The sequence below is a fragment of the Oncorhynchus nerka genome, linkage group LG12 (genome assembly GCF_034236695.1).
Source record: "Oncorhynchus nerka isolate Pitt River linkage group LG12, Oner_Uvic_2.0, whole genome shotgun sequence".
Classification (NCBI taxonomy): domain Eukaryota; kingdom Metazoa; phylum Chordata; class Actinopteri; order Salmoniformes; family Salmonidae; genus Oncorhynchus; species Oncorhynchus nerka.
In genome coordinates this window covers 89,006,719-89,027,791 of record NC_088407.1, presented here as the reverse complement: position 1 = coordinate 89,027,791, position 21,073 = coordinate 89,006,719, and the positions used below count along the sequence as shown (strand labels likewise).

Genomic DNA, 21,073 nt, shown 5'->3' with positions numbered 1-21,073 from the left:
TGGTTGAAAAACGAGTTTTAATGACTCCAACCTCAGTGTATGTAAACTTCCTACTTCAAGTGTTTATCAGTATGTCTGGGTGTTTGGTCTTCAGAAAGTATTCATACCCCTAGACTTTTTCCATATTTTGTTGTTACATTCTGAATTTAAATTAATTAATTATTTTAATTAATTTGAGAGTTTGTGTCACTGGCCTAAACACAATACCCCATAATGTCAAAGTTGAGTTAGGTTTTTAGAAATATTTACAAAATAATTCAAAATGAAAAGCTGAAATGTCTTGAGTCAATAAATATTCAACCCCTTTGTTATGGCGAAGCCTAAATAAGTTCAGTAGGAAATATTTGCCTAACAAGTCACATAATAAGTTGCATGGACTCACTCTGTGTGCAATAATAGTGTTTATCATGATTTTTTAATGACTACCTCATCTCTGTACCCCACACGTACAATTATCTGTAAGGTCCTTCAGTCGAGCAACCACAAAGACCAGGGAGGTTTTCCAATGTGTCGCAAAGAAGGGCACCTATTGGTAGATGGGTAAAAAGCAGACATTGGATATCCCTTTGAGCATGGTGTCGTTTTCAATTACACTTTGGATGGTGTATCAATACACCCAGTCACTACAAAGATACAGGCGTCCTTTCTAACTCGGTTGCCGGAGAGGAAGGAAACTGCTCAGGGATTTCAACATGAGACCAATGGTGACTTTAAAACAGTCACAGAGTTTAATGGCTGTGATAGGAGAAAACTGAGGATGGATCCACAACATTGTAGTTACTCCACAATACTAACCTAAAGGACAGAGTGAGAAGAAGGAAGCCTGTACAGATACAAAATATCCCAAAATATGCATCCTGTTTGCAACAAGGCACTAAAGTAAAACTGAAAAAAACGTGGCAAAGAAATTCATTTTATGTTCTGAATATAAAATGTTATTTTTGGGGCAAATCCAACACATCACTGAGTACCACTTTTCATATTTGCAAGCATGGTGGTGTCTGCATCATGTTATGGGTATGCTTGTTATTGTTAAGGACTGGGGAGGTTTTTTAGGATAAAAATAAATGGAATAGAGCTAAGCACAGGTATAGGTCTAGAGGAAAACCTGGCTCAGTCTGCTTTATACCCTGATGAAGACAGCTTGGCTGTCGAAACGTCGGTAAATACATTTTTGCATCTGAGCTCCTAGAGTGTGCGTCTCTCTTTTATTTTTAAGTTTTCTACTCCGCTAGCCAGCACCTCGTCTTAATAGGTGTGCGTTTCTTTTTCTTCTAGATCAGTCTGCTTTCCAACAGAAACTGGGAGACACATTTCAGGAGGACATTAACCTAGAACACAAGGTCAAATATACACTGAATTGAATGTTCCTGAGTGGCCTAGTTACCGTTTGGACTTGAAAATGGCTGTGTAGCCAACCAACTTGACAGAGCTTTTACAAAATAATCATGTGCAAATATTGTACAATCCAGGTGTGAAAAGCTCTTAGAGACTTCCCTAGAAAGACTCACAGCTCTTAGAGACTTCCCTAGAAAGACTCACAGCTCTTAGAGACTTCCCTAGAAAGACTCACAGCTCTTAGAGACTTCCCTAGAAAGACTCACAGCTCTTAGAGACTCACCCAGAAAGACTCACAGCTCTTAGAGACTTCCCTAGAAAGACTCACAGCTCTTAGAGACTTCCCTAGAAAGACTCACAGCTCTTAGAGACTTCCCTAGAAAGACTCACAGCTCTTAGAGACTTCCCTAGAAAGACTCACAGCTCTTAGAGACTCACCCAGAAAGACTCACAGCTGTAATCGCTGCCAGGTGATTTCCAACATGTATTGTCTCAGGGCTGTGAATACGTATGTAAATGATTATGGGGTATTGTGTATAGACAGGTGAGAAATCTATTTTAATTTTAGGCTGTAATACAAGAACATTTGTAAAAAAGTATTTATTTCCGAAGGTACTGTAGTTGTGTATATATCAGTATTAACCCCAGTAGAGTACTAGTGTGTATATATCAGTATTAACTCAGTAGAGTTCTAGTGTGTATATATCAGTATTAACTCAGTAGAGTACTAGTGTGTATATATCAGTATTAACTCAGTAGAGTACTAGTGTGTATATATCAGTATTAACCCCAGTAGAGTACTAGTGTGTATATATCAGTATTAACTCAGTAGAATACTAGTGTGTATATATCAGTATTTACCCCAGTAGAGTACTAGTGTGTATATATCATTATTAACTCAGTAGAATACTAGTGTGTATATATCAGTATTTACCCCAGTAGAGTACTAGTGTGTATATATTAGTATTAACTCAGTAAAGTACCAGTGTCTAGGGTCACTATGTTGCTATGTGTTGCTATGTGTTGCTATGTGTTGCTATGTGTTGCTATGTGTTGCTATGTGTTGCTATGTGTTGCTATGTGTTGCTATGTGTATGTATATGATCACAGGAAACCTCTGTCAGCCAACTGTCTGTTTTATGTGTATTCAACCCTGCTTGTTGACTTTAGTGTGTTAAAGTCTAGCTTAACCAGTGAGGGGTAGTAACCTGGAATAGCCCTCCTGATTAGTTACTTGCTTTAAGGTTTGTAGCATCAGCTTATGCCTGTGGTGTGGGTAGCTGCGGGTGGAGGGGGCCTGGGGTTGTGGTGTGGGTAGCTATGGGTGGAGGGGCCTGGGATTGTGGTGTTGGTAGCTGCAGGTGGAGGGTGCCTAGGGTTGTGGTGTTGGTAGCTGCAGGTGGAGGGGCCTGGGGTTGTGGTGTGGGTAGCTATGGGTGGAGGGGGCCTGGGGTTGTGGTGTGGGTAGCTATGGGTGGAGGGGGCATGGGGTTGTGGTGTGGGTAGCTGTGGGTGGAGGGGGCCTGGGGCTGTGGTGTGGGTAGCTGCAGGTGGAGGGGTTTGTGGCTACAGTACTGAGTCTGACCAGGAATAGAATAGCTTATAACCCTCAGACATGTTTGTACACTCAGAGACACGCCATTGGACAGGGCTGTCAAACTCACTTCCTGGACGGCAGAGTGGCTACTGGTTGTTTTATCCTTTCCATTTGTGTCCAATGAAGACCTAGACAACCAGGTGAGGGGAGGTCCTAACTCATTAATGAAGACCTAGACAACCAGGTGAGGGGAAGTCCTAACTCATTAATGAAGACCTAGACAACCAGGTGAGGGGAGGTCCTAACTCATTAATGAAGACCTAGACAACCAGGTGAGGGGAGGTCCTAACTCATTAATGAAGACCTAGACAACCAGGTGAGGGGAGGTCCTAACTCATTAATGAAGACCTAGACAACCAGGTGAGGGGAGGTCCTAACTCATTAATGAAGACCTAGACAACCAGGTGACACTGGGCCCTAACTCATTAATGAAGACCTAGACAACCAGGTGAGGGGAGGTCCTAACTCATTAATGAAGACCTAGACAACCAGGTGAGGGGAGGTCCTAACTCATTAATGAAGACCTAGACAACCAGGTGACACTGGGCCCTAACTCATTAATGAAGACCTAGACAACCAGGTGAGGGGAGGTCCTAACTCATTAATGGACCTATACAACTGAGGGGAGGTCAACTTTAATGAAGACCTAACTCATTAATGAAGACCTAGACAACCAGGTGAGGGCCCTAACTCATTAATGAGGTCCTAACAACCAGGTGAGGGGAGGTCCTAACTCATTAATGAAGACCTAGACAACCAGGTGAGGGGAGGTCCTAACTCATTAATGAAGACCTAGACAACCAGGTGACACTGGGCCCTAACTCATTAAAGACCTGAAGACCTAACTCATTAATGAAGACCTAGACAACCAGGTGAGGGGAGGTCCTCAACTCATGAGGGAGGTCCTAACTCATTAATGAAGACCTAGACAACCAGGTGAGGGGAGGTCCTAACTCATTAATGAAGACCTAGACAACCAGGTGACACTGGGCCCTCCATGAATTGAGTTTGACTCCCTGCTATAGGAGTTTACAGCCGTGTCTCAGGGCTAAGTAACATCAAAACGTTAACTCCGGTCTCTCTTTACTTCCTGTTAGCTGGACAACAGGTGAGTGGAACGCATGCTCAGTGTCGTGCGGCGGTGGTTCCCAGGTGCGCAGCGTGCAGTGTGTCTCCCATGATGCATCGGGGCCCCGCGTGGTGGAGGACGGCGTCTGTGCAGCCTACACTCCAGCCCCGCCCACCCTGCAGACCTGTAGCATGCAGCGGTGTGCCTCCTGGAGGGCCTCTGCCTGGAGCGCGGTAGGTACTGAAGCTGAGCAGCAGAGCGATGAGGGTTGACTAATGAGAGAGTCATACGTAGAGTGTCACCATGGTTGGAATGAATTCCTTAAACTATCGTATTCGTGAATTATTTGTATGTCTCTCTTTGAATGTTCTGTACATAAAGCACATCCATTTATTTGAAGAACAGACAATAATTGATGACTCAAATCCAATTGAATCCAATCTAATCCAATTAATCTAATCCAATTTAATCTGATCCAATCTAATTTAATCCAATCTAATCCAATTTAATCGAATCCAATCCAATTTAATCTGATCCAATCTAATTTAATCCAATCTAATCCAATCTGATCCAATCTAATTTAATCCAATCTAATCCAATCTAATCCAATCCAATCTAATCCAGTCCTATCCAATTTAATTCAGTCAATTTACCTGAATTGACAGCATTGAAGTGGAATTCACCCCAATCCTACTAGTCCCATTTTTTAGTGATAAAGAATTGGAGTAGTGTTCAGACTAACTGGTTCTCTGCCGTGTTCAGTCTGACTGGTTCTCTGCCGTGTTCAGTCTGACTGATTCTCTGCAGTGTTCAGACTGACTGTGGTGTGTTACTCTGCCGTGTTCAGACTAACTGGTTCTCTGCCGTATTCAGTCTGACTGGTTCTCTGCCATGTTCAGTCTAACTGGTTCTCTGCCGTGTTCAGTCTGACTGGTTCTCTGCCGTGTTCAGTCTGACTGGTTCTCTGCCGTGTTCAGTCTGACTGGTTCTCTGCCGTGTTCAGTCTGACTGGTTCTCTGCCGTGTTCAGTCTGACTGGTTCTCTGCCGTGTTCAGTCTGACTGGTTCTCTGCCGTGTTCAGTCTAACTGGTTCTCTGCCGTGTTCAGTCTAACTGGTTCTCTGCCGTGTTCAGTCTGACTGTGGTGTGTTACTCTGTAGTGTTCAGTGACATGTGGGACAGGGGATCAGTCCAGAGAGGTGATGTGTGTAGGAGAAGCATCAGTCCAGCTAGCAGACACCTCCTGCTCCGCCTCACTCCGCCCTGTAGCCGCCCAGCCCTGCTCCATGCCCGCATGCATACTGGCTGTCAGCTGGCACGTTGGAGACTGGGGACTGGTGAGTGGCCCAGACTGACAGACAGACGTTACAAACACATACACACACAGTTAACACACACTCAAGCTCAGACACACACATACATACACGCATGCTTAAACACTCACATCATTCCTCTCCTCCTCTCCTCCCCTCCTGCCCTCCTCCTACCCTGCTACCCTCTTCCCCTCCTCCTCCCCCTCTTCCCCTCCTGCCCTCCTGCCCTCTCCTCCTCCCCTCTTCCTACCCTCCTACCCTCTTCCCATCCTCCTCCTCCCCTCTTCCTACCCTCTTCCCATCCTCCTCCTCCCCTCTTCCTACCCTCCTACCCTCTTCTCCTCCTCCTACCCTCTCCTCCTCCTCTCCTCCCCTCCTCCCCTCTTCCTACCCTCCTACCCTCTTCCCATCCTCCTCCTCCCTCTTCTCCTCCTCTCCCTCCTCCTACCCTCTCCTCCTCTCCTCCACCTCTCCTCCTCTTCTCCCCCTTATCCTCTCCCCTCTCCTCCTCTCCTGTCTCCTCTCCTCCTCTCCTCTCCTCCTCTCTCCTCTCCTGTCTCCTCTCCTGTCCTCTCCTCCTCCCCTCCTCTCCTCTCTCCTCCTCTCCAAATCTCCTCCTCCCTCCTCCTCCTCCTCTCCTCTCCTCGCCTCCTCTCCTCTCGTCTCCTCTCCTCTCTCCTCCTCCTCTCTCCTCTCTCCTCCTCCTCTCCTCCCCTCCTCTCCCTCTCCTCTCCTCCTCTCCCCTCTCCCTCTCCTCCTCTCCCTCTCCTCCTCTCCTCTCCTCCTCCTCTCCTCTCTCTCCTCTCTCCTCTCCTCTCCTCCTCCTCTCCTCTCCCTCTCCTCTCCTCTCCTCTCTCCTCCTCCTCCTCTCCTCTCCTCTCTCTCCTCCTCCTCTCCTCTCCTCTCCTCCTCTCCTCTCTCCTCCTCTCCTCCTCCTCCTCTCCTCTCCTCCTCTCCTCCTCTCCTCTCTCTCCTCCCCTCCTCTCCTCTCCTCCTCCTCTCCTCTCCTCTCCCTCCTCTCCTCTCCTCTCCTCCTCTCCTCCTCTCCTCTCCTCTCCTCTCCTCTCCTCTCCTCTCCTCTCCTCTCCTCCTCTCCTCTCTCTCTCCTCTCCTCCTCTCCTCCTCCTCTCCTCTCTCCTCTCCTCCTCTCCTCCTCCTCTCCTCTCCTCTCCTCTCCTCTCCTCTCCTCTCTCCTCTCTCCTGATGTGTTCTCCCTCTCCTGGAACTCCTCTCCTCTCCTCTCCTCTCCCCTCTCCTCCCACAAGGTCCTCTCTCTCTCCATCTCTCTCTCCTCTCTACTATAGCTCTCCTCCTCTCCATCTCTCCCCAGTCCCAGTCTCTCCTCTCTCCTCTCCTCCTCTCCCGTCTCCAGTGCTCTAAGAGCTGTGAGTCAGGTCTGCGTGAGCGCCAGGTGATGTGTTCTGACAGAGAGAGGAACCTGTACCCAGTGGAACGTTGTAACTCTGTCCCCAAACCCCTCACATTGGAGACCTGCAACACACAGCCCTGCTACCACCCACAAGGTGAGAACACGCTGTCTCTCTGTGTGTGTGTCTCCATCTCTCTGTCCTGTCCCAGTCTACTATAGCTGGCTATATATTTATGCCTGTCTCCATCTCTCTGTCCAGTCCCAGTCTACTATAGCTGGCTATATATTTATGCCTGTCTCCATCTCTCTGTCCAGTCCGTCTACTATAGCTGGCTATATATTTATGCCTGTCTCCATCTCTCTGTCCAGCGACCCCCAGTATGCAGGATCCCAGAACACACATGACAACACCACAGTACTTGGTCCTTCATCCATCTGTCTATCCATCTGTCCAAGTCATTGTCAGACTTTCATCCATCTGCCACAGGTACTTGTCCTGACTTTCATCCATCTGTTCAAGTCCACTTGTCCTTGACTTTCATCATCTGTGTCAACTTGCTTGTCCTTGTCATCCATCCATCTGTCCAAGTCCACTTGTCCTTGTCCTTTCATCCATCTGTCTATCTGTCCAAGTCAACTTGTCCTTGTCCTTTCATTCATCTGTCTATCTGTCCAAGTCAACTTGACCTTGACTTTCATCCATCTGTCCAAGTCCACTTGTTCTTGTCCTTGTCCTTTCATTCATCTGTCTATCTGTCCAAATCCACTTGTCCTTGACTTTCATTCATCTGTCTATCTGTCCAAGTCAACTTGTCCTTGACTTTCATCCATCTGTCCAAGTCCACTTGTCCTTGTCCTTTCATCCATCTGTCTATCTGTCCAAGTCAACTTGTCATTGACTTTCATCCATCTGTCTATCTGTCCAAGTCCACTTGTCCTTGACTTTCATCCATCTGTCCAAGTCCACTTGTCCTTGTCCTTTCATCCATCTGTCCAAGTCCACTTGTCCTTGTCCTTTCATTCATCTGTCTATCTGTCCAAGTCCACTTGTCCTTGACTTTCATCCATCTGTCTATCTGTCCAAGTCCACTTGTCCTTGACTTTCATCCATCATCCACTTGTCCTTGTCCTTTCATCTCTGTCTATCTGTCCAAGTCAACTTGTCCTTGACTTTCATCCATCTGTCCAAGTCAACTTGTCCTTTCATCCATCTGTCTATCTGTCCAAGTCCACTTGTCCTTGTCCTTTCATCCATCTGTCTATCTGTCCAAGTCAACTTGTCCTTGTCCTTTCATTCATCTGTCTATCTGTCCAAGTCAACTTGACCTTGACTTTCATCCATCTGTCCAAGTCCACTTGTTCTTGTCCTTGTCCTTTCATTCATCTGTCTATCTGTCCAAATCCACTTGTCCTTGACTTTCATCCATCTGTCTATCTGTCCAAGTCCACTTGTCCTTGACTTTCATTCATCTGTCTATCTGTCCAAGTCAACTTGTCCTTGACTTTCATCCATCTGTCCAAGTCCACTTGTCCTTGTCCTTTCATCCATCTGTCTATCTGTCCAAGTCAACTTGTCATTGACTTTCATCCATCTGTCTATCTGTCCAAGTCCACTTGTCCTTGACTTTCATCCATCTGTCCAAGTCCACTTGTCCTTGTCCTTTCATCCATCTGTCCAAGTCCACTTGTCCTGGACTTTCATCCATCTGTCCAAGTCTACTTGTCCTTGACTTTCATCCATCTGTCCAAGTCTACTTGTCCTTGACTTTCATCCATCTGTCCAAGTCTACTTGTCCTTGACTTTCATCCAGGTATCTCCTGATATCTCCTGATATCACAGATACTCTGTTTTTAATTCATCCATTCATTCCTTTAACCAGTTCTGTCACCAAAAAGCATCGTAGCTGAACACATCACAGTGTGTGGGGTTGTGTTCCAGTCTCACTTCTCCTCTCTCCCCTTCTCACCTAATCTTCAATATAATCTACTTCTACTCACCATCTGTCCATCTTTTCACTGCCTCCACTAATCATCCTGTTCTGACGGACATGTTTTCGGGGGTCCGTGGGCTTTGTCGGTCTGATTCAAATATGTGTGAGTGAGCGCCGGGTCTGGACTGTGTGATATCTCTCTGCTGTGTGTTCTCTATGTGACTAGTTCTCTGTGTGATATCTCTCTGCTGTGTGTTCTCTATGTGACTAGTTCTCTGTGTGATATCTCTCTGCTGTGTGTTCTCTATGTGACTAGTTCTCTGTGTGATATCTCTCTGCTGTGTGTTCTCTATGTGATATCTCTCTGCTGTGTGTTCTCTATGTGACTAGTTCTCTGTGTGATATCTCTCTGCTGTGTGTTCTCTATGTGACTAGTTCTCTGTGTGATATCTCTCTGCTGTGTGTTCTCTATGTGACTAGTTCTCTGTGTGATCTGTCGTCATGTTGCTGTGCTGTTGATAGTTTGTCCATGCTGTGCGTTCTCTCACTGTGGTTCTACTAACAGTAGTCATTACTGTGATCCAGTCTCTTTCTGCCCTGACCTCTGCCCCCTGACCCCTATGTGAGCTGTACTCTCTGACAAGACTGATGTTTAACTCTGACAGCAGCTCTCCTTCCATTGACGTGTTCTACCCTGACCCCTGACCTCTGATCCCTGTGTGAGCTGTACTTTCTGACAGCAGCTCTCCTTCCATTGACGTGTTCTACCCTGACCCCTAACCCCTGACCCCTGTGTGAGCTGTACTCTCTGACAGCAGTTCTCCTTCCATTGACGTGTTCTACCCTGACCCCTGACCCCTGTGTGAGCTGTACTCTCTGACAGCAGTTCTCCTTCCATTGACGTGTTCTACCCTGACCCCTGACCCCTGTGTGAGCTGTACTCTCTGACAGCAGTTCTCCTTCCATTGACGTGTTCTACCCTGACCCCTGACCTCTGATCCCTGTGTGAGCTGTACTCCCTGACAGCAGTTCTCCTTCCATTGACCGTTCTTCCTTCTCCCACTCTCACCAAGGTCCCCTTGTAATCCCATGTTTCTGTCAGTCCACAGACCAGACAGTGTTGACCCCCAGACCAGCACAGTGTACCACCCTCACGGCTTCGGGCCGGCCCAACACTGTAGTCAGTCCTACTACGGCTGCTGCCCAGACGGCGCCACGGCAGCTGGGGGGGCAGGGGGTCTAGGCTGCCCACAGGTGTCCCGCTGGGCTCCACGCCCCGAGCAGGCTTTCTGCACAACCACCAGGTAGACCACACACACACACACACACACACACACACACACACACAGCTCTATCCAGACTACCCTTCAGCACCACCAGCAAGTTGTTGTCTTTATGGGGTCTAGAATGGGGTCTAGAATGGGGTCTACTGTACAAGCCTACATACATTTTGGTCAACATGGGCGTGGGCACGGTTCTCTGCTCAAACTCTCCCTCCCTCTCTCTCTCTCTGTCTGACTGACTAAATCCCTCCCTCTCTGTCTGTCTGACTAAATCCCTCTCCGTCTGACTAAATCCCTCCCTCCCGCTCTGTCTGACTGACTAAATCCCTCTCTGTCTGTCTGACTAAATCCCTCCCTCCCGCTCTGTCTGTCTGACTAAATCCCTCTCCGTCTGACTAAATCCCCCTCTGTCTGACTAAATCCCTCCCCCTTTGTCTGTCTGACTAAATCCCTCCCGCTCTGTCTGTCTGACTAAATCCCTCTCTGTCTGACTAAATCCCCCTCTGTCTGACTAAATCCCTCCCCCTTTGTCTGTCTGACTAAATCTCTCCTTCTCTGTCTGTCTGTCTGACTAAATCCCTCCCCCTCTGTCTGTCTGACTAAATCCCTCTCGGTCTTACTAAATCCCGCTCTGTCTGACTAAACCCCCCCCCCCTCTCTGTCTGTCTGTCTGTCTGTCTGTCTGTCTGTCTGACTAAATCCCACCCTCTCTGTCTGTCTGACTAAATCCCCCCCTCTCTGTCTGTCTGACTAAATACCTCCCTCCCTGTCTGTCTGTCTGTCTGTCTGTCTGTCTGTCTGACTAAATCGCCCCCTCTCTGTCTGTCTGACTAAATCCCCCCTCTCTGTCTGTCTGACTAAATCCATCCCTCTCTGTTTGTCTGTCTGACTAAATCCCCCCCTCTCTGTCTGTCTGACTAAATACATCCCTCTCTGTTTGTCTGTCTGACTAAATCCCTCCCTCTCTGTCTGACTAAATCCCCTCTGTCTGTCTCTGTCTGACTAAATCCCCCTCTGTCTGTCTGACTAAATCCCTCCCTCTCTGTCTGTCTGTCTGACTAAATCCCTCCCTCTCTGTCTGACTAAATCCCCCAGGTATGGATGTTGCAGGGATGGTGTGACTGTATCACAGAGGCCCAACAGGGAAGACTGTCTGGAATATGTTCCTCAAGTAAGGACCTGCACTTCCTCTATCCTATAACCTCCTCTCTGAGCCCCTCTCTATCCTATAACCTCCTCTCTGAGCCCCTCTCTATCCTATAACCTCCTCTCTGAGCCCCTCTCTATCCTATAACCTCCTCTCTGAGCCCCTCTCTATCCTATAACCTCCTCTCTGAGCCCCTCTCTATCCTATAACCTCCTCTCTGAGCTCCTCTCTATCCTATAACCTCCTCTCTGAGCCCCTCTCTATCCTATAACCTCCTCCTGAGCCCCTCTCTATCCTATAACCTCCTCTCTGAGCCCCTCTCTATCCTATAACCCCTCTCTATCAAAACCTCATGTCCCTCTCTCTCTATCAAAACCTCATGTCCCCCTCTCTCTCTCTCGCTCTCTCTCTATCAAAACCATATGTCCCTCTCTCTCTCTCTCTTTCTCTCGCTCTCTCTCTATCAAAACCATATGTCCCTCTCTCTCTCTCTCTTTCTCTCTATCAACACCTTATGTCCTCTCTCTCTCTCTCTCTCTCTCTCTCTCTCTCTCTCTCTCTCTCTCTCTCTCTCAAAACCTTGTCTCTCTCTCTCTCTCTCTCTCTCTCTCTCTCTCTCTCTATCAAAACCTTGTCTCTCTCTCTCTCTCTCTCTCTCTCTCTCTCAAAAACCTTCTCTCTCTCTCTCTCTCTCTCTCTCTCTCTATCAAGACCTTGTCTCTCTCTCTCTCTCTCTCTCTCTCTCTCTATCAAAACCTTGTTTGTCTCTCTCTCTTTCTCTCTATCAAAACCTTATTTCCCCCTCGGTTGATGATATTACTAGTTTAATAGTTTAGTTTAGTTTAACTAGCTTGTCCTGCGTTGCATATAATCAACGCGGTGCCTGTTAATGTATCATCAAATCACAGCCTACTTCGCCAAACGGGGGGTGATTTAACAAAAGCGCACTCGCAAAAAAAGCACAATCGTTGCACGAATGTACCTAACCATAAACATCAATGCCTTTCTTAAAATCAATATCAAATCAAATCAAATGTATTTATAAAGCCCTTCTTACATCAGCTGATATCTCAAAGTGCTGTACAGAATTCCAACCTAAACCCCCAAACAGCAAGCAATGCAGGTGTAGAAGCACGGTGGCTAGGAAAAACTCCCTAGAAAGGCCAGAACCTCGGAAGAAACCTAGAGATGAACCAGGATGTGAGGGGTGGCCAGTCCTCTTCTGGCTGTGCCGGGTGGAGATTATAACAGAACATGGCCAAGATGTTCAAATGTTCATAGATGACCAGCAGGGTCAAATAATAATAATCACAGTGGTTGTCGAGGGTGCAGCAAGTCAGCACCTCAGGAGTAAATGTCAGTTGGCTTTTCATAGCCGATCATTAAGAGTATCTCTACCGCTCCTGCTGTCTCTAGAGAGTTGAAAACAGCAGGTCAGTTGAACAGGTCAGGGTTCGATAGCTGCAGGCAGAACAGCTGAAACTGGAGCAGCAGCACGGCCAGGTGGACTGGGGACAGCAAGGAGTCATCATGCCAGGTAGTCCTGAGGCATGGTCCTAGGGCTCAGGTCCTCCGAGAGAGAGAAAGAAAGAGAGAAAGAGAGAATTAGAGAGAGCATACTTAAACACCGGACAAGTCAGGACAAATACTCCAGATATAACAAACTGACCCTAGCCCCCCGATACATGAACTACTGCAGCATAAATACTGGAGGCTGAGACAGGAGGGGTCCACTAGAGGGATATCTTCAACCACCAACTTACCATCCTGAGACAAGGCAGAGTATAGCCCACAAAGATCTCCGCCACGGCACAACCCAAGGGGGGGCGCCAACCCAGACAGAAGATCAATAGACAGAAGTACAGTGGGGCAAAAATTATTTAGTACTTGGTCAGCCACCAATTGTGCAAGTTCTCTGACTTAAAAAAATGAGAGAGGCCTGTAATTTTCATCATAGGTACACTTCAACTATGACAGACAAAAGGAGAAAAAAAATCCAGAAAATCACATTGTAGGATTTTTCATTGCACAAAGTAGATGTCCTAACCGACTTGTCAAGACATTTGTAGAGTGGTTGAAAAATGAGTTTTAATGACTCCAACCTAAGCATTTGTAATCTTATCTACAAAATAGCTTCCAACACTCTACTCAGCAAACTGGATGCAGTTTATCACAGTGCCGTCCGTTTTGTCACTAAAGCACCTTATACCACCCACCACTGCGACCTGTATGCTCTAGTCGGCTGGCCCTCGCTACATATTCGTCGCCAGACCCACTGGCTCCAGGTCATCTACAAGTCCATGCTAGGTAAAGCTCCGCCTTATCTCAGTTCACTGGTCACGATGGCAACACCCACCCGTAGCACGCGCTCCAGCAGGTGTATCTCACTGAATTTCACTAAAGCCAACACCTCATTTGGCCGCCTTTCGTTCCAGTTCTCTGCTGCCTGTGACTGGAACGAATTGCAAAAATCGCTGAAGTTGGAGACTTTTATCTCCCTCACCAACTTCAAACATCTGCTATCTGAGCAGCTAACCGATCACTGCAGCTGTACATAGTCTATTGGCAAATAGCCGACCTATTTTTACCTACCTCTTCCCCATACTGTTTTTATTTATTTACCTTTCTGCTCTTTTGCATACCAATATCTCTACCTGTACATGACCATCTGATCATTTATCACTCCAGTGTTAATCTGCAAAATTGTAATTATTCACCTACCTCCTCATGCCTTTTGCACACAATGTATATAGACTCCCCTTTTTTTCTACTGTGTTATTGACTTGTTAATTGTTTACTCCATGTGTAACTCTGTGTTGTCTGTTCACACTGCTATGCTTTATCTTGGCCAGGTCGCAGTTGCAAATGAGAACTTGTTCTCAACTAGCCTACCTGGTTAAATAAAGGTGTTCTCAACTAGCCTACCTGGTTAAATAAAGGTGTTCTCAACTAGCCTACCTGGTTAAATAAAGGTGTTCTCAACTAGCCTACCTGGTTAAATAAAGGTGTTCTCAACTAGCCTACCTGGTTAAATAAAGGTGTTCTCAACTAGCCTACCTGGTTAAATAAAGGTGTTCTCAACTAGCCTACCTGGTTAAATAAAGGTGTTCTCAACCAGCCTACCTGGTTAAATAAAGGTGTTCTCAACTAGCCTACCTGGTTAAATAAAGGTGTTCTCAACTAGCCTACCTGGTTAAATAAAGGTGTTCTCAACTAGCCAACCTGGTTAAATAAAGGTGTTCTCAACTAGCCTACCTGGTTAAATAAAGGTGTTCTCAACTAGCCAACCTGATTAAATAAAGGTGTTCTCAACTAGCCTACCTGGTTAAATAAAGGTGTTCTCAACTAGCCTACCTGGTTAAATAAAGGTGTTCTCAACTAGCCTACCTGGTTAAATAAAGGTGTTCTCAACTAGCCAACCTGGTTAAATAAAGGTGTTCTCAACTAGCCTACCTGGTTAAATAAAGGTGTTCTCAACTAGCCTACCTGGTTAAATTAAGGTGTTCTCAACTAGCCTACCTGGTTAAATAAAGGTGTTCTAAACTAGTCTACCTGGTTGAATAGAGGTGTTCTCAACTAGCCTACCTGGTTAAATAGAGGTGTTCTCAACTAGCCTACCTGGTTAAATAAAGGTGTTCTCAACTAGCCTACCTGGTTAAATAAAGGTGTTCTCAACTAGCCTACCTGGTTAAATAAAGGTGTTCTCAACTAGCCTACCTGGTTAAATAAAGGTGTTCTCAACTAGCCTACCTGGTTAAATAAAGGTGTTCTCAACTAGCCTACCTGGTTAAATAAAGGTGTTCTCAACTAGCCTACCTGGTTAAATAAAGGTGTTCTCAACTAGCCTACCTGGTTAAATAAAGGTGTTCTCAACTAGCCTACCTGGTTAAATAAAGGTGTTCTCAACTAGCCTACCTGGTTAAATAAAGGTGTTCTCAACTAGCCTACCTGGTTAAATAAAGGTGTTCTCAACTAGCCTACCTGGTTAAATAAAGGTGTTCTCAACTAGCCTACCTGGTTAAATAAAGGTGTTCTCAACTAGCCTCCCTGGTTAAATAAAGGTGTTCTCAACCAGCCTACCTGGTTAAATAAAGGTGTTCTCAACTAGCCTACCTGGTTAAATAAAGGTGTTCTCAACTAGCCTACCTGGTTAAATAAAGGTGTTCTCAACTAGCCTACCTGGTTAAATAAAGGTGTTCTCAACCAGCCTACCTGGTTAAATAAAGGTGTTCTCAACTAGCCTACCTGGTTAAATAAAGGTGTTCTCAACTAGCCTACCTGGTTAAATAAAGGTGTTCTCAACTAGCCTACCTGGTTAAATAAAGGTGTTCTCAACTAGCCTACCTGGTTAAATAAAGGTGTTCTCAACTAGCCTACCTGGTTAAATAAAGGTGTTCTCAACCAGCCTACCTGGTTAAATAAAGGTGTTCTCAACTAGCCTACCTGGTTAAATAAAGGTGTTCTCAACTAGCCTACCTGGTTAAATAAAGGTGTTCTCAACTAGCCTACCTGGTTAAATAAAGGTGTTCTCAACTAGCCTACCTGGTTAAATAAAGGTGTTCTCAACTAGCCTACCTGGTTAAATAAAGGTGTTCTCAACTAGCCTACCTGGTTAAATAAAGGTGTTCTCAACTGGCCTACCTGGTTAAATAAAGGTGTTCTCAACTAGCCTACCTGGTTAAATAAAGGTGTTCTCAACTAGCCTACCTGGTTAAATAAAGGTGTTCTCAACTAGCCTACCTGGTTAAATAAAGGTGTTCTCAACTAGCCTACCTGGTTAAATAAAGGTGTTCTCAACTAGCCTACCTGGTTAAATAAAGGTGTTCTCAACTAGCCTACCTGGTTAAATAAAGGTGTTCTCAACTAGCCTACCTGGTTAAATAAAGGTGTTCTCAACTAGCCTACCTGGTTAAATAAAGGTGTTCTCAACTAGCCTACCTGGTTAAATAAAGGTGTTCTCAACTAGCCTACCTGGTTAAATAAAGGTGTTCTCAACTAGCCTACCTGGTTAAATAAAGGTGTTCTCAACTAGCCTACCTGGTTAAATAAAGGTGTTCTCAACTAGCCTACCTGGTTAAATAAAGGTGTTCTCAACTAGCCTACCTGGTTAAATAAAGGTGTTCTCAACTAGCCTACCTGGTTAAATAAAGGTGTTCTCAACTAGCCTACCTGGTTAAATAAAGGTGTTCTCAACTGGCCTACCTGGTTAAATAAAGGTGTTCTCAACTAGCCTACCTGGTTAAATAAAGGTGTTCTCAACTAGCCTACCTGGTTAAATAAAGGTGTTCTCAACTAGCCTACCTGGTTAAATAAAGGTGTTCTCAACTAGCCTACCTGGTTAAATAAAGGTGTTCTCAACTAGCCTACCTGGTTAAATAAAGGTGTTCTCAACTAGCCTACCTGGTTAAATAAAGGTGTTCTCAACTAGCCTACCTGGTTAAATAAAGGTGTTCTCAACTAGCCTACCTGGTTAAATAAAGGTGTTCTCAACTAGCCTACCTGGTTAAATAAAGGTGTTCTCAACTAGCCTACCTGGTTAAATAAAGGTGTTCTCAACTAGCCTACCTGGTTAAATAAAGGTGTTCTCAACTAGCCTACCTGGTTAAATAAAGGTGTTCTCAACTAGCCTACCTGGTTAAATAAAGGTGTTCTCAACTAGCCTACCTGGTTAAATAAAGGTGTTCTCAACTAGCCTACCTGGTTAAATAAAGGTGTTCTCAACTAGCCTACCTGGTTAAATAAAGGTGTTCTCAACTAGCCTACCTGGTTAAATAAAGGTGTTCTCAACTAGCCTACCTGGTTAAATAAAGGTGTTCTCAACTAGCCTACCTGGTTAAATAAAGGTGTTCTCAACTAGCCTACCTGGTTAAATAAAGGTGTTCTCAACTAGCCTACCTGGTTAAATAAAGGTGTTCTCAACTAGCCTACCTGGTTAAATAAAGGTGTTCTCAACTAGCCTACCTGGTTAAATAAAGGTGTTCTCAACTAGCCTACCTGGTTAAATAAAGGTGTTCTCAACTAGCCTACCTGGTTAAATAAAGGTGTTCTCAACTAGCCTACCTGGTTAAATAAAGGTGTTCTCAACTAGCCTACCTGGTTAAATAAAGGTGTTCTCAACTAGCCTACCTGGTTAAATAAAGGTGTTCTCAACTGGCCTACCTGGTTAAATAAAGGTGTTCTCAACTAGCCTACCTGGTTAAATAAAGGTGAAATAAATTAAAAATAAAAAATTCCAACTTCAACTGTACATATAAAAATTGTCCGATGTAATCGGCTTTTCTTTTTCCCCGATTATCGGTATCGCCACTAAAAAAAAATCATATTCAGTTGACCTCTAGTTGACCTCTAGTTGACCTCTAGTTGACCTCTAGTTTAGTGTGTTTCAATTGTCCCAGAAGTTGTTCGATTCTATGGATTCTTCAATTACATTGAGCTGATTTCTGACGTCCTTCGTCTTCCGTAGTGTATATTTCTGTATTGTTCTAGTGATTCACCATAGTGAATGTTTTCTGGGTCTCTGTTTTTGGTTGGACAGGTTTCTCAATTTCTTTCTTAGGTTTTTGCATTCTTCATCAAACCATTTGTCATTGTTGTTCATTTGCTTGACATTTTCTAGATTGATTAGGGACGCTGAGAGGTCAAATATACGGTTTAGGTTTTCTACTACCAAGTTTACACCTTCACTATTACAGTGAAATGTTTTGTCCAGGAAGTTGTCTAAAAGGGATTGAATGTGTTGTTGACTAATTGTTTTTTGGTAGGTATCCACACTACTTTCCTTCCTTCTATAGCATTTCTTAATATAATTTTTTACGGCATCACTATATCTCCAGCAGCAATATGTATCCAGCATCACTATGTCTCTCCAGCATCACTATTCTCCAGCATCACTAATATTATTCAGTTCCTTTGGCTTTGATGCCTCATGATTTGAGTATTGCTCTGTTCAAGTAGACTGTGATTTTGCTGTGATCTGATAGGGGTCTCTCTGTCTCTGTCTCTCTCACTGGCTCTTACTGTCTGTCTCTCTGTCTCTCTCTCTGTCTCTGTCTCTCTCACTGGCTCTTACTGTCTGTCTCTCTGTCTCTGTCTCTCTCTCTGTCTCTGTCTCTGTCTCTGTCTCTGTCTCTGTCTCTCTCACTGGCTCTTACTGTCTCGCTCTCTTCCTCTCTCCTCTTCCCAGGCTCCTCCTCCAGCTGAGAACAGTATCCAGTGTCGGCTGACCACATACGGGTGCTGTTTCGACCGTATGTTCGTAGCCGCAGGTCCCAATGGAGAAGGCTGCCCCAACCCACCATACAACGGTAGGACAGGGGAGGGGGATGAGGGAATGGGAGGAGGGGGGGGAGCGAATGAGAGGAGTGGGAGGGGAGCGGGAGAAGGGGAGGAGGGAGAAGGGAATGAGGGGAGGAGGGAGAAGGGAATGAGGGGAGGAGGGAGAAGGGAACCGGAGGAGGGTGAAGGGATGAGAGAATAGGTGCGGTGAGGAAGGGGTGTATTATCTCTGCTCGATAGAAAGACTGACAGTAGCGGTTTAGTTATTGTTAATTCGTTATTGGTGTGCCTTGAATACGACATTATATTAATACAGTATAAAACAAGAAAAACCTATTGTACCTTTTATACACTTTTCTCGTACCACCTTTTGTTTATGTTCATTGGTTGATGTTCTAATGGACTAAAAGGAGAGAAGTGTAACATGTCTTCCTGTTTCTCTGTAGTTCCCAGAACCACCTGTTCTCTGCCCAAGGCAGCCGGCTCCTGCAGTGGCTGGACGGGCCGATACTTCTACGACGTCACCGCCTCCAGCTGCTCCCACTTCTGGTACGGCGGCTGCCACGGCAACAACAACAACTTCCTGACGATTGCCGAGTGCCAAAGGACGTGCCCCGTTGCCCAGGTCAACCAGATGAGCCAACCCAGTAGCCAATCAATCCAGACGATTCAGCTGAGTCAACCCAGTCAGCCCGGAACAGGTCAGGACAAGGTCTTGACGGTGCAGCGCGGCAGCTCAAGGGGCTCAACCGGCAGGCGCCAGGGGACCAGCGCTGCCGACCACGCCCACCGGGCCAGAGTCCATGTCCGCCGCCCCGCCCCCTACGGCGTCCTGCACACCCACCCTGCAGCGAGGTAAGAACCCGAGGACCGTCCAGGGGCGTCTAGCCATGCCCACCCCTGCTGCCTCCGCCCGCTGCCCCGCCCGCGCGCTGCCCCGCCCACAGTCCCGCCCACAGCCCCGCGCTGCCCCGCCCACAGCCCCGCGCGCTGCCCCGCCCACAGCCAGCCGCCTGGCTAGGTGACGCTTCAACCCTGAGAAGGAAGCTGAGATGAGCCAGTGAGAAACAAAGAAGCTTAACAACATCCCACGGACCAAAGACAGACTTACACACACACACACACACACACACACACACACACACACACACACACACCCACATGTTAACAGGATGTATACAGTGAGCTCTAAAAGTATTGGCGCATTTGTTGTTGTTTTGGCTCTGTATTCCAGCACTTTGGATTTGAAACGATACAATGACTATGAGGCACAAATATCATAACAGCCCCTTGTAATGGTGAGAGGTTAGCATGTCATAGGGGTATGAAATGAAATGCTAACCTCTCCTGTTATTGTAATGGTGAGAGGTTAGCATGTTGTAGGAGTATGAAATGAAATGCTAACCTCTCCTGTTATTGTAATGGTGAGAGGTTAGCATGTTGTAGGGGTATGAAATGAAATGCTAACCTCTCCTGTTATTGTAATGGTGAGAGGTTAGCATGTTGTAGGAGTATGAAATGAAATGCTAACCTCTCCTGTTATTGTAATGGTGAGAGGTTAGCATGTTGTAGGGGTATGAAATGAAATGCTAACCTCTCCTGTTATTGTAATGGTGAGAGGTTAGCAGGTATTGGGGGTATGATATGAAATGCTAACCTCCCCTGTTATTGTAATGGTGAGAGGTTAGCATGTCGTAGGGGTATGATATGAAATGCTAACCTCTCCTGTTATTGTAATGGTGAGAGGTTAGCATGTCGTAGGGGTATGATATGAAATGCTATCTCCCCTGTTATTGTAATGGTGAGAGGTTAGCATGTCGTAGGGGTATGATATCAAATGCTAACCTCCCCTGTTATTGTAATGGTGAGAGGTTAGCATGTCGTAGGGGTATGATATGAAATGCTAACCTCCCCTGTTATTGTAATGGTGAGAGGTTAGCATGTCTTGGTGGTATGATATGAAATGCTAACCTCCCCTGTTATTGTAATGGTGAGAGGTTAGCATGTCGTAAGGGTATGATATGATATGCTAACCTCTCACCATTTACAAGGGGCTGTTATGATATTTGTGCCTCATAGTCATTGTATCGTTTCAAATCCAAAGTGCTGGAATACAGAGCCAAAACAACAACAAATGTGTCACTGTCCCAATACTTTTAGAGCTCACTTCATACACACACACACACATACACACACGCAAATACTGTATATATCAAGCCCACTATCGCCACACTGCGCTACCACAGATACCTCTCTCACACAGCGACACACATGCTTGACCTATAGCTTTTATAACTTTTCATCTTGACTATAATCCCAGATGTTGTTTACCTGACAGCGGCCATTTTGGACAGTGCCATCTGTTGTCCCATAGATGAATCATATTTACTGTCCATGTTTATCGGTCATCGCCACGTCTGTGTGACTTTCTGGTGTCATTCAATAAAACTAATATGTCATTCAATTAAACTAGTAAAGAGTCTGCTCTTCCTTTATCTGTGTGTTGGTCTGTCTGTGTATCTGTCTGTGTGTTGGTCTGTCTCTGTATATCTGTCTGTGTGTTGGTCTGTCTGTGTGTTGGTCTGTCTCTGTATATCTGTCTGTGTGTTGGTCTGTCTCTATATATCTGTCTGTGTATCTGTCTGTGTGTTGGTCTGTCTCTATATCTGTCTGTGTGTTGGTCTGTCTGTATATCTGTCTGTGTGTTGGTCTGTCTCTATATATCTGTCTGTGTGTTGGTGTGTGTTGGTCT

The 21,073-nt window shown here is 45.7% G+C and overlaps 1 protein-coding gene across 1 annotated transcript in view; it reads left to right on the top strand.

Annotated features, from left to right (window-relative positions):
- The window catches only part of LOC115126842 (papilin-like), a 112,633-nt gene extending 92,233 nt beyond the window's left edge, over positions 1-20,400 (top strand). The window contains exons 13-20 of the mRNA XM_065025037.1: positions 4,033-4,237; positions 5,164-5,340; positions 6,689-6,839; positions 7,055-7,172; positions 9,690-9,920; positions 10,995-11,070; positions 18,230-18,350; positions 18,768-20,400. Coding sequence (XP_064881109.1) covers positions 4,033-4,237; positions 5,164-5,340; positions 6,689-6,839; positions 7,055-7,172; positions 9,690-9,920; positions 10,995-11,070; positions 18,230-18,350; positions 18,768-19,180 — 1,492 coding nt within the window. The 3' untranslated portion in view covers positions 19,181-20,400. The remainder of the gene's footprint in view (positions 1-4,032; positions 4,238-5,163; positions 5,341-6,688; positions 6,840-7,054; positions 7,173-9,689; positions 9,921-10,994; positions 11,071-18,229; positions 18,351-18,767) is intronic.
- Positions 20,401-21,073: the final 673 nt, after the last annotated feature.